Source organism: Canis lupus, chromosome 6 (assembly GCF_003254725.2).
Source record: "Canis lupus dingo isolate Sandy chromosome 6, ASM325472v2, whole genome shotgun sequence".
Lineage (NCBI taxonomy): Eukaryota > Metazoa > Chordata > Mammalia > Carnivora > Canidae > Canis > Canis lupus.
In genome coordinates, this window is record NC_064248.1 from 63,194,197 (window position 1) to 63,208,513 (window position 14,317).

Here is a 14,317-nt window from a genome sequence, read left to right on the forward strand (position 1 = left end):
TGTCCTCCACTCTTTTCTCAAGTCCAGGGAGTATGTTTATGATCATTACTTTAAATTTTCTATCAGGCATATTACTTATATGTTTCCCTTTGGTCTCTTACAGTGGTTTGGTCCCGTTCTTTTATTTGGGAGGGATTTCTCTGTCTAATTTTGTCTGTCTGTTTCTGTTCCTCTGTGTTAGAAAAGGCAGCTACTTCTCTTGCTCTTAACAATAATAGCCTTATGAAAAAGAGGTCTTACAGTGCCCTTCAGGACAGCGTCCCCTGTTCCTCAGGGCCTGGTGCTCCAAGAAGTGTCTCCTATGTGTGTTGCATGTGCTCTGCTATTGAGTCCTGGCTTCTTTTTCCTTCTGTTCTGTTGTCTACAGAGGCTCTCTTTGCCTATTGTATCATTTTTGTCCCCAGCAGGAGTGGGGTACGTTTATTTTTTTTATTTTTTATTTTTTTTATTTTTATTTTTTTTTTTTAAAGTACAGAATTTTTTTTTTTGAATTTTTATTTATTTATGATAGTCACACACAGAGAGAGAGAGAGAGAGAGAGAGAGAGGCAGAGACACAGGCAGAGGGAGGAGCAGGCTCCATGCACCGGGAGCCCGACGTGGGATTCGATCCCGGGTCTCCAGGATCGCGCCCTGGGCCAAAGGCAGGCGTCAAACCGCTGCGCCACCCAGGGATCCCCGTTTATTTTTTTTAAAGATTTTATTTTATTATTTATTCATGAGAGACGGGGGGCGGGGGGGAGAGAGAGAGAGAGACAGGCAGAGGGAGAAGCAGGCTCCATCCAGGGAGCCTGATGCGGGACTCAATCCCAGGACTCCAGGATCATGCCTGGGCTGAAGGTAGGCACTAAACCGGTGAGCCATCCAGTGATCCCTGAGTGGGGTACATTTAAAGAAAGTGTGTGGCCATCAGCTTGTAAAACAAGACCTACCCCTAGTACTGTCAAAAGTGAGGTCCTGCAGAATGCATGGATCAGCAGATTTGGTGTTGGCAGGGTTTGCACCAGTCTTCTAGGGAAGGAACCTGTAGCATCAGGACTGAGGCGAGCTGGACTGGGAAGGGCTGATCTGCCAAAGGACGAGGGGGCAGGGCTTGGTGCAAGCACGTTAGGTAACAACTGTAGGCACCACATGGGTTCCTAGAAGTGGCCAGTATTTATTCTGGGGCATGGGAGACGGAAATGGCACCTACTAGCTACTTTGTTCCTGGAGGGTTCTCCTAGTGATCGCTGTGTCTCTGGGTTATGCTCTTAGATGAGCAAATCACTCTTCCTCTCATCTACCCCCAGCATTTTTCAAACCGCTGGTTCTACCTTGTATCTGCGTGGGCTATTTTGTGAGCTCTTTATGGGCAGGGACTCTACTTTCTTTCTTTCTTTTTTTTTAAATTTTTTATTTATTTATGATAGTCACAGAGGGGGGGCGGGGGGCAGAGACACAGGCAGAGGGAGAAGCAGGCTCCATGCACCGGGAGCCCGACGTGGGATTCGATCCCGGGTCTCCAGGATCGCGCCCCAGGCCAAAGGCAGGTACCAAACCGCTGTGCCACCCAGGGATCCCAGGGACTCTACTTTCTACCACCCTCTGTGCTTTCCTAAAGCAGAGCCCTCTGATTTTTAAAGTTCTAGGCTTTAAGTCCTGTTGGTTTAAGAACTCAAGAAATTCAGCCCCTTGCATTTATAAAGGCAAATATTACAGGCATTCGTCCTCTCTGTTTGTGGGCTCCCCAGTGTGAAAATCTATTTTCCATCCTTCTCCACACCACTGGTTCTCTGCCCACTGAAGGCCCCAAGATGATCATGGTCCATTTTGCTCTCAGATCATGTCTTTGCCCTTCCTAACTCCTTCAATGTGGCCTCTTCCCTATCTTTAGTTACAGAGATTATCTGCCAGTCTTTTTCAGTCATTTTCTGGGTTATTTATACTGAGATGAATGTTACCCTAGCTGTATCCATGGAATGAGGTGAGCTTAGGGTCTTCCTATTCCATCTTCCCAGCCAACCTCATTTCACAAGCATTCTTGAAATGAAGACCTCTATGGCTTGTAAAGAGTTAACTGTGTGGCCTTCAATTGATACAAATTAGTCACCTGGGGGCAAGAATACTTTATAAATGGTGCCCTGTATTTCATATTCCTTCACATTAGGATACATATAATGCTCTACTTGAAAATTCTGCTATATTTAATAACTATTAAAGGGATAATAGAAACAGGTTCTAAGGGACAAGAAAACGGTAACTGTTATGAAGCTATGTAAATAATTAAAGTGTGAGATAATGGTAGCTCAGTAGAGATGATGGAAAGTGGTCAGATTTTTTATATAATTTGAAGTTAAAGTCAGGACATTAGAAGTGAAGTTTGAGAAAGAAGTACGACTCCAAGGCATTTGTTCTTAGATCCTCAAAGGATGGATTTGTTATCACCTGAGACAGAAAAAGTCACAGGTAGAAAATGTTTAGGGGAAGGGGAAAAGATCCATAGTTCAGTTTGAGACATGCTATTTCTAAGATGTCTACTGGCCATCCAAGTGGAGATATCAAGAAAGCAGTTGAAAATATGAATCTGCAGTTTAGGAAAGAGGACTAGATTAGGGATATAAATTTGGGAATCCTTATCATAAAGTTGGTATTTAAAGCCATTATACTGAGATCATCAAGGAATGAATGCAGATAGAGAAGAGAACAAAGAGCTGGCCCCTGAAATTCTCCAATATTAAGAGATCAAGAAGAAGAAAACCTAGCAAAAAAGACTGAAAATGAACAAGGAAAGTAGGAGGAAAGCCAAGATTGTGTATGCTAAAAGTCAAATGAAGTAATTATGCCAAAGAAGAGTCATCAATAGTGTCAACTGTTTTGCAGATAGACCAGAATATGTGGGATAAGAATTAAACAACATATTTAGTAATGTAGAGATGAATTTAACAAGAGCAGTTTTGATGCTGCAGTGGAGTGAAAATGATTATAGCTGGTTTAAAGAGAAAATGGAGAGAAGGTACTGAGGGTATGAAATAGTTCTCTAGAATAGTAGAAAAGTGAGTAAGCGGAAAGTTGTCTGACTGCCTACCAGCAAAAGGTTCTAGTTGAGATTCATGGTCATGAATTTAAAGTGAGAACAGTCTTCATGTTGCTGGTTTTTTTTTCTTTTTTTCAGCCATGTTCCATTGTAGGCATAGGTATAGCATTGGTGAAGAATCCGATAAACCAGGGGTTTTGTTTTGCCAAGCAATAGGATGAAATGAGAGAGGAACAAAAAGTCAAAAGTGTGAGCAAAACAGTAATCAAGAGTGCTTTGTGGTATTTACGCTGTAGGGCATGACAAGGTGAAGAATTAAAAAAAAAAGTGATAGGATCAATGCACTGGGGATTCCAGTATAATCAGAGTACTTAGAGGAAATGAGCCAGAGATAAAAGAATTGTAATAAAATAACTATAATCAGACAACCAGATATACAGTGGAGTACTCTATATAATCCATATTTTTTCTTTCTTGAAACTTATCAGAAGCAATGTTAAACAAATCTTTCTTATATTTTAGTTTAAAAGATTTTCTTTTTTTTTTTTTTTTTTTTTTTTTTTTTTTTTTTTTAGTTTAAAAGATTTTCTTACCTCTGATGAGGAAGGTCGGCTTGGACTGAGGGACATATTCACCAATGTTTGAATGGGGCGATCATCAGTTGGAATTTTGTGGGGTTTTTTTATCTTTCTTCATCTAAGTTGTATTTATAAAGTTATAATCGATTTTTTACTTTATATAGCATTCCACTCATTTCTGGGTGAAAAGAAAAACACAAAAAGCTTTAAAATAGACCAAAAAATGAAAACTTAGGAATGTATACACTCATATTATAGTAATTCAAAAAGATACCTAACTAGTAAGTAGGACTGATGATTGCAATGAAAAGGACATATATCCTATATAATTAAATACAGTGCTAATTATGATAGACTTGTAATCAGGGCATACTTTAGTATTCTAAACAATTTTCTCAAGGTTGAAAATTAAAGTTAAATATATATATATGGTATTTTACATAAAGTAGAACTATGTTTCTGGAAGTGAAAAGATTGAATTTGTACAAATGGCTGTATAATGATGGAAATCGTTTTACATATACTTCTTCCTGGGCTTAGGTACCTCAACAGTAAATGTGAACAATTATCCCAGATGAAAATGCCAGTCTTTAAGTATTTTAAGCTATGTTTATATGTTGCTTCCTGTATTTTTCTCAAAAGATTTAGGACAATTTACAAGAATACATAGAAAATTTTAAGTTATTTAAATATATAATAAAAATTTTAAAATAAGGTAGCTGAATTACTGTAAAATAGAATTATCAAAGTAAGACAATCCTTAAGGATACAAAAAAAAATATATCAATACCACAACAGAACGCTTTCCAAGATTTCAAAGCATTATTCCATCTTGATTTATGTTAAATTAGTGAACAAATCAAACAAAATGTAAAATTTCTGAGATTTGGTACTGGTTACAGTTTTATGAAATCACACCAGAGTTCACTAATTGTTCTAATGGTATAAAAATTTAAAAATTATATCCTGGGACAAAAAAATTTTAATTTCTATTATTATTTTTTTTTTTTAATTTTTTTTATTTATTTGTGATAGTCACAGAGAGACAGAGAGAGAGAGGCAGAGACACAGGCAGAGGGAGAAGCAGGCTCCATGCACCGGGAGCCTGATGTGGGATTCGATCCCGGGTCTCCAGGATCGCGCCCTGGGCCAAAGGCAGGCGCCAAACCGCTGCGCCACCCAGGGATCCCTCTATTATTTTTTTAGAGAGTACAAGTCAGGAGAGGCAGAGAAGGAGGAGAGAGAATCTTAAGCATGATTTGCCACATGGCTTGGAGTGCAACATGGGGATCAATCTCATGACCATGAAAGCATGACCTAAAAAAAAAAAAAAAAAAAAAAAAAAAAGAAAGCATGACCTGAGCCAAAATCAAGAGTCAGACACGAAAAAAAAAAAAAAAAAAAAAAGAGTCAGACACGTAACTGATGGAGTCACCCAGGCATCCCATAACATCTTTTATATCAAGTTAGTTTCATATGTTACTTCTATGTAAATGTCTTACAATTTAAAAAATGTAATTTGTCATCTTAACACCTCAAACACTAAATTACAATATTTTTTAAAAAATCATTTAGTTACTTCCACTTCTATACCTATCCAAAGTCTTCCTGCCATTGTACTAATATTAGCCTATATTATGAACCCAAGTAAAACAGAACTCAGATACATACATGGTAACATCCTTATTACATAAGAATTAGTTCCAAAAAGCTGTAAGAATTACAGTATATGGGCACACAAATTGGGAAGCTGGGATTTTTAATTTCTGCAGATGCATTAAAAACATTTTCATTTACAACAAATTTTTAATTAAGCAAACTTAAGACATCAACCAAGCCCCGCTTTTTTTTTTTAATTTTTATTTATTTATGATAGTCACACAGAGAGAGAGCGAAGCAGAGACATAGGCAGAGGGAGAAGCAGGCTCCATGCACCGGGAGCCCAACGTGGGATTCGATCCCAGGTCTCCAGGATAGTGCCCTGAGCCAAAGGCAGGCACCAAACCGCTGCACCACCCAGGGATCCCAGATCTAACTATTCTATAAAGAGAACCACCTATTTCTTGGTATTTTTTCAAAATGATTTTGGGACTGAGTAGAAGAACTAAAAAAAAAAAAACAAGCTTAAAAATGACCTGGTGCCGAGAACCCAAGGAACTGCCAGTTCATGCCTGCTTTAGCACTAGCTATCCCACCAGGGTGGCCCTGATGCAGAGTGCTATAAAACTCCCAGTTTGTTTCTCACTCCAGCTCCAGACAGCCAGTCAAAGCCACCAGGCACATGCAGTCTACACAAGGAAGGTTCTTATACAACACCATTCCTTCAAGGCTGGGTAAGGTTGCTGTTTCACAGCAACAAACACAGAATTGAAAGAAAACAAGGAGTCAGAGGAATATGGTCTAAATGAAAGGAATATTTGTCTAAATGAAGACAAAGTCAGAAAAAGAACTAAATAAAATGAAGATAAGCAATCTATCTGAGAGAGTTCAAGGTAATGGTCATAAGGATGCTCACTGGACCACAGATACAAATGGATATACCCAGTGAGAATTTCAAGAAAGAGATAAAGATATAAAAAAGGACCAACCAGAGTTGAAGAATACAATAACTGAAATGAAAAATACACTAGAGGAAAGCAATAGCAGATTAACGGATGCAGAAGAATGGATCAGTGATCTGGAAGACAGGGTAATGAAAAGTACCCATGCTGAACAGCAAAAAGAGAAAAGAATTTTTAAAATGAGGAAATCTTAAAGGAACTCTGAGACAATATCAGACTTACTAACATTTGCATTGTAGAAGTTCCAGAAGGAGGAAAGAAAAAGGGGCAGAAAACTTATTTGAATAAGTAATAGCTGAAAATTTCCTCAACCTAGGTAAGGAAGACATCTAGGTACAGGAAGCACAGAGAGAACTGCAAATAAGATAAACACAAAAAGGTCCACACCAAGCCTCATGATAGCTAAAATGTCAAAAACTAAAGACTGAGAGAATTTCAAAAGTAACAACATAAAAACAACTAGTTACATACAAGGAAAATAAGGCTAAAGAATCACCTGATTTTTTTAAGCAGTAACTTTGCAAGCCAGAAGAGAATGGCATGATACCTTCAAAATACTGAAAGGAAAAAAAAACTACAACCAAAGATATTGTATGAGCAAAGTTACCATTCACAATTGAAGGAAAGATAAAGAGTCTCCTAGACAAACAAAAGTTAAAGGAGTTCATTACCATTAGCCTGGCCTTACAAGAAGAGTGAAAGAGACTTCTTTAAATGGAAAAGGCCAGAACTAGAAAAACATTATGAAAAATAAATCATTTCACTGGTAAAAGCAAACATATAGTAAACGTAGTTGATCATTCACTTATAAACTATGACGAAGGTTCAACAAAAGTGATAAAATCAATTATATCTCAAAAAGTAGTTAAGGAATTCACAAAATAAAAAGATCTAAAATCTGATATCATATACAGAAAATTTGAAGGAGTAAAGAGTAAAAATATAATCCTTTTAGAATGTATTCAAACTTACATTTAGAATGTATTCAAAACCAAAAACCTGTAACTGATATACAAATATAAAGACAAAGGATAATAGTAAAGAAAGTCATAAACTGCAAGAGAAGAAAGCAAAAGAAAGGAATAGAGAAGAACAATAAAAACAACCAGAAAACAATGAACAAAATTGAAGTATATACCTATTGATAATAACTTTAAATGTAAATGGACTATATGCTCCAAATGAAAGATATAGCATGACCAAATGGATTAAAAAAAAACAAGACCCATCTATAAGCTGCCTACAGGAAACTCACTTCAGACCTAAAGACATAAACAGACTACAAGTAAAGGAATAGAAAAATATATTCATGCAAGTGGAAGTGGAATAAAAAAGCTGGGGTAGCAATACTTAGACAAAACAAACTTTAAACAAAGCCTGTAAGAAAAGACAAAGAAGAGCATTATGTAATGATAAAGTGATCGACCCATGAAAAGGATATAATAATTGTAATATTTATGTACCAAGATAGGAGCACCTGAATATATAAAACAAAAATGAACAGACATAAAGGGAGAAATTGAAAGTAATATGATAATAATAAGGGGCTTTAACATCCCACTTATATCAATAGATAGATCATCCAGACAGAAAACCAACAAGGAAACTGGTTCTTAATGACATCAGACCAGATGAACTTAACAGATATATAGAACATTCTCGCCAAAAACAGTAGGATATACATTCTCTTCAAGTGCACATAGAACATTCTCTAAGATTGATCACATTAGGCCACAAAACAAATCTCAATAAATTTAAGACTAAAATAAAATCAAGCATCTTTTCCTATCACAATAGTATGAACCTAGAAATCAATTACAAGAAAAAAATTTAAAAACAGGAAAAAAATACAATCATGTGAAGATTTGAAAACATGTTACTAAACAACCAGTAAGTCAATAAGGAAATCAAATACGAAATTAAAAAAAAAAAAAGGAGACAAATGAAAATAGGAACACAATAGCTAAACATCTTTGGAACACATCAAAAGCAGTTCTCAGAGGGAAGTTTATAATGTTACAGGTCTACTGCAAGAAACAAGAATAATCTCAAATAAACAACCTAATCTTACACCTAAAGGAACTGGGAGAGAAAGGAAATCATATCAGAGTGGAAATAAGTGAAATAGAAGCTAAAATAAAAATCAGTGAAACTAAGAGTGAGCCATTGAAAAGATAAACAAAATTAATAAACCTTTAGCCAGAATCATCAAGAAAAAAAAAAGGGAGGACTTAATAATAACAGAAATGAAAGAGAAGTAACAAACTTCATCACAGAAATACAAAGGATTATAAAAAGACTACTATGAGAAATTATAGGCCAACAAATTGAACCTAGAAGAAATAAATTCATAGAAACATACAATCTTCCAAGATTGAATAAGAAAGAAAAAAATCTGAACAGATGGATTACCAAACAAAATTCAATCTGTAATCAAAGAGTTCCTAACAAACAAAAGTCAGGACGCTAGGCATATTCACAGGTGAATTTACCAAATATTTAAAGAAAAGTTATTATCTGCTCTTCTCAAACTTTTTCAAAAAACAGAAGAGGAAGGAAAACTTCCAAATTCATTCTACCAGCCCAGCATTACTCTGATACTAAAACCAGGCAAAGACATTACAAAAAAAAAAAAAAGAAAAGAAAACTATAATCCTATATCCCTGATGCACATAGATGCAAAAATTCTCTACAAATATCAGCAAATCAATTTCAACATTAAAAAAAATAATTCGCCATGATCAAATAGGATTTATTCCAGGGATACAAGGATGGTCCAATAGTCACAAATCAATCAACATGATAAGTCACATTAATAAAGTATAAAAACCATATAATCATTTTGATAGATGCATAAAAAGAATTTAAGAAAGTACAACATCCATTCTTGATAAAACCTCTCAATATGACAGGTTTAGAGAGAACCTCAACATAATAAGACCACTAATGAAAAAGCCACAGCTAACATCATACTCAATGGTGAAAGTTTTTCTTCTAAGAGCTTTTCCTCTAAGCTCAGTAACAAGACACAGATGCACGTTTTCACTTTTATTCAACATAGCACTAGAAGTTTAGGCTGCAGCAATTAGACAAGAAAAAGAAATAAAAGGCATCCAAATTGGTAAGGAAGAACTTAAACTGTCATTATACACAGATAACAGGATACTATACATAAAAACCGTAAAGACTCCACTAAAAAGTACTAGAACTGATAAATGAATTCAGTAAAGTTTCAGGATATAAAATGAATAAACAGAAATCTGTTGTGTTTCTATACACTTATTATGTAGTAGAAAAAGATATTAAGATAACAATTCCATTCACAATTGCACCAAAAAGAATAAAATACCTAGAAATAAGCTTAACCAAGAAGGTGAAAGACCCATACTCTGTAAACCATAAAACACTGATGAAAGGCATTTAAGACAACACAAAGGGAAAGATATTGCATGCTTATGGGAGATTCAATATTTTTAAAATGTCCATACTACCCACCCAAGTAATTTACAAATTCAATGCATTCCCTATCAAAACACCAATAGCATTTTTCACAAAACTAGAACAAATAATACTAAATTTGTATGGAACCACGAAAGACCTCAAATAACTAAAGCAATCTTGAGAGAAAAGAACAAAGCTGGAGGGAGGGATCACAATCCCAGATTTCCAGATATACTGCAAAGCTATAGTAATCAAAACAGTGTGGTAGTGGCACAAAAGGAGACACATAGGTCAATGAAACAGAACAGAGTCTGGAATACAACCATGCTTATATGGTCAATTAATTTACAACAAAGGAGGCAAGAATACACAACAGGGAAAGATAGTCTCTTCAACAAATGGTGCTGGGAAAATGGGACAGTTACCAAAAAATGAAACTGGACCACTTTCTCCAACCCATATACCAAAATAAACTCAAATTGCATTAAAGACCTAAATATGGGATCCCTGGGTGGCGCAGCGGTTTGGCGCCTGCCTTTGGCCCAGGGCGCGATCCTGGAGACCCGGGATCGAATCCCACGTCGGGCTCCCGGTGCATGGAGCCTGCTTCTCCCTCTGCCTGTGTCTCTGCCTCATTCTCTCTCTCTCTCTGTGACTATCACAAATAAATAAAAATTTAAAAAAAAAAAAAAAAAGACCTAAATATGAGACCTGAAGAAAACAAAGACAGTAATCTCTGACACCAGCCTCAGCAACATTTCTCTAGATACATCTCCTCAAGCAAGGGAAATAAAAAACTAGTAGGACCACATCAAAAGAAAAAGCTTTTGCACAGTGGAGGAAACCATCAACAAAATGAAAAGGTGACCTACTGAATGGGAGAAGATTTTTGCAAATTATACATCTGATAAGGGGTTAATATGCAAAATACATAAAGAACTTACACAGGGACGCCTGGGTGGCTCAGTGGTTGAGAGTCTGCCTTCAGCTCGGGGCGTGATCCTGGAGTTCTGGGATCAAGTCCCGGATCGGGCTCCTGCAGGGAGCCTGACTGTTTCTCCCTCTGCCTCTCTAGGTCTCTCATGAATAAATAAATCTTTTTACACAATCTACATCAAAACCACAAATAATCCAACTAAAAAATGGACAGAGGAGCTGAACAGACATTCTCCCAAAAAAAACATATAAACGGCCAAAAGACACCTGCAAAGATGCTCAACATCACTAATCATCAGGGAAATGCAAATCAAAACCACAATAAGATCATTTTACACGTCAGAGTGATTAGAATAAAAAAGGCAAGAAACAACAAGTGTTGGTGAGGATATGGAGAAAAAGAATTCCTAAGGCATTGTTGGTGGTAATGCAAGTTGGTGCAGCCACTGTGGAAAACACTATTCAGGTTCCTCAAAAATTAAAAATAGAAACACCATATGATCCAGTAATTCCACCACTAGATATTTACCCAAAGAAAACAAAAACATTGATTTGAAAAGATAAACGCACCCCTATGTTTATTGCAGCATTATTTATAATAGCCAAGATAGGGAAGCATCTCAAGCATCCACTGATAGATTAGTGGATAAAGAAGATGTGGAATATATACACAATGGAGTATTACTCATTAATACTGAGATAAATAAATAATGAGATCTTGCCCTTTGCAACAACATGGATGGAACTAGAGAGTATTATGCTAAGTGAAAAAAAGAGACAAATATCACATGATTTCACTAATATGAGGAATTTTTTTTATGATAGTCACACAGAGAGGGGGGGGGGCAGAGACATAGGCAGAGGGAGAAGCAGGCTCCATGCACTGGGAGCCCGACGTGGGACTCGATCCCAGGTCTCCAGGATCGCGTCCTGGGCCAAAGGCAGGCGCCAAACCGCTGCGCCACACAGGGATCCCTTATATGAGGAATTTAAACAACAAATGAATGAACAAAAAAACAGATACTTAAATACAAAGAACAAACTGTTAGCAAAGGACCATAGGGGAGATCAGTGAAATAGGATTAAAAAGTACAAACTTCCAATGATAAAACAAGTGTCATGGAAACAAAAAGTACAGCATGAAAAATATAGTCAATAATACTGTGATAACATTGGTGATAGATGGTGAGTACGCTTATTGTGGAGGGCACTGAGTAATACATGAAACTGATAAATCATTAGATGTCTTAAACGAATATAAAATTGTATGTTAATTATACATCAATAACAAAAAACAATGTGATATTAAAAATAGGCAGAAGAGGGCTGCCTGGGTGGCTCTGTCAGTTAAGCGTCCAACTCTTGATTTCAGCTCAGGTCATGATCTCAGGGTCCTGAGATTGAGCCCAATGTCAGGCTCCCCCCTGGGCATGGAGTCTGCTTAATATCCTCTCTCCCTCTGCTCCTCCCTCTGCTCACATTGTCTCTTACTTAAATTTAATAAATAAAATCTTTTAAAAAATGGGCAGAGGACTTGAAGAATTTTTCCAAAGGCGGCACACAGATGGCCAACAGACAAATGAAAAGATGCTCAATATCAGTAATCACCAGAGAAACGCAAATCAAAATGACAAAAGAGATATCATTTCACATCTGTTAGAATGGCTAGTTTCAGAAAAAAAATAAGAACAAATGTTGGCAAGGATGGGGAGAAAAAGGAACTTTCATGCACTGTTGGTGGGAATGTAAATTGGTGCACCACTGTGGAAAACAGTATGCAGTTTCTTCAAAAGCTAAAAATAGAAAAAGGAACTCTCATGCACCTTTGGTGGGAATGTAAATTGGTGCAGCCACTGTGGAAAATAGTATGAGTTTCTTCAAAAATTAAAAATAGTAATACCATTTAAAAAAAGAAACACCTACCATCTAGTAATTCCACTACTTGATATTTCCCAAAGAAAATGAAAACACTAATTTGAAAAGATATATGCACTCCTATGTTTTGTGCAACATTACTTACTTACAATAGCCAAGGCATGGAAGCAACCCAAGTATCCACTGATAAATTGTATAAAGAATATATAGAATATTATTCAGTAATGTAATATTACTCAGTCATGAAAAAGAATGAGCTCTTGCCCTTTCCAACATGGATGGACCTAGAGGATATTATGCTAAGTGAAGGAAATCAGAAAATGACAAATACGATATGGTTTTACTCACACCTGAAATCTAAAAAACAAACGAACAAACAAAACCAGAAATACACCCATAATCACAGAGAAAACTTCCGGCGGCCAGCAGGTGGGAGGTTAGGAGAGGCACAAGGGGTGAAGAGGAGCGGGAGCTTCCAGTTATGGAATGAGTAGGTCTCCGGGATACAGTCAACGGGACTGTAAGAGCATTGTAGGGGGACAGACGGTTGCTACGCTTGTGGTGAGCAGAGCATACTGAACAGATTTGTCCATTAAAAAAAAAAAAATCTGGGAAGCTTTATTATTTCATTATGAAATGAGGAAAAAGAGACCCAGCCAAGTTTAAGTGGCTCGCCCAGGGATACCAAGGTAAGTGGTAGAGCCTGGAATTTATACCTTGGTTTATGAACCTCGTCATTACGTCTCTCATGCGAATTGAGTAGCATTGTACATTCCTGTAAAATGATCTAAACCGTTTAGGGGTAGGTTTTGTCAATCAGAGCAGATTATATGTGGATTCTCTCACCCTGCAAAAAAATCTAACGGGTCTTAGTGATGAGACTATTCTCGTTTGCTGCAGACCCTAGGGTATTCGCTGAGGTACTTGAATCGCTGAGGTACTTGAATCGTATGTATGATGTCAATCGCTGTGTGACATCATACATACGTTTCCATGGGTGAACCGCTTCAGCGGCGCCTGGTTCTGCTTGCTGAGATCCTACTGCTCTCCCGCTCCAGGAACTCCTCCCGAGGTCAACTTCAGCGGGGCAGGCAGGTCGTGAGTTGACAACGGACGCGCAGAACGGACTTGCCCAAAACACAAAACCGAGTTTTACTTGTCAAGGTGCACGAAGGGTCGATACCCGCCAGACGAAAAGGACAGCGTGAGGAGGAGACAGGCGGGCGTAACCCGCAGCAAAGGCCTCGGCTCGCTCACGACGTCCTCCAGGAGAGCGCGCGACACGCCGACGTGGAGACGCGCCCCCGCCCCCCGGCTCCCCGCCCCCCGCTACAGGGCCCCTCCCTGCCCCCTTCGGCGCCCGCGGACCCGCGGCCGCCCGCCCGGGGAACAGAGTCGAGACTCCCGGAGACCCGTTTTAAGGAGACAGGGCGTCAGTGACTCGCGCGGGCACTTGCGGCTCCTCCACACCTCGGCGGGGCCCTTCTCTTCCCTCAACCTCTGCCGCCCGCGCCGTCAGGAAAGTCCGGACCTCCTCGGCACGCCGCCCCCAGGCCTTTCACAAACTCCCCCACCGGGTCTCCTCAGCGTCCCCCTCGGCTCTCGGCGGCTTAGGACAAGCCCTTCCTTTTTTTTTTTTTTTTTTTGTTGTTACCTCTCCTAAGTCGGCCTCTCGGGCGAGGAGGGAGAAGGTGGGCGTCCGGCCGCGCTCCGGCCGCACGGTTACTCCGCCCTCCCCGCGCCCGCGCCCGCGCCCCCGCCCCCTCCCTCGGGCTCGGCGCTCCCGCCGGGGCTGAGGCGCTGGAACCGAGCGCGGGGGAGGAGCGCGCATGCGCGCTGCGGGTGGAGCCGCCCGGCAAAGCACCGGAAACTTAAGCGACAAAGTTCCGAGCCCCGCCCCCGTCCCCCGCCCCG

General features: G+C 38.8%; 1 protein-coding gene across 6 annotated transcripts in view; it reads right to left on the reverse strand.

The window, feature by feature from the left end:
• Positions 1 to 14,234, reverse strand: part of SPATA1 (spermatogenesis associated 1) — a 52,529-nt gene extending 38,295 nt beyond the window's left edge. For 3 of the 6 annotated variants that reach the window (XR_007411549.1, XR_007411550.1, XM_049111751.1), the window contains exon 1: positions 14,058 to 14,234. Coding sequence is in view for 1 of the 6 variants with exons in the window: in XM_049111751.1 (XP_048967708.1) it covers positions 14,058 to 14,234 (177 nt within the window). In the remaining 5 variants the exon portion in view is untranslated. Of the gene's footprint in view, positions 1 to 3,605; positions 3,769 to 13,119; positions 13,144 to 13,390; positions 13,531 to 14,057 lie in introns of those variants that run through there. The other 3 variants (XR_007411552.1, XR_007411551.1, XR_007411553.1) reach the window with 3 other exon arrangements.
• Positions 14,235 to 14,317: the final 83 nt, after the last annotated feature.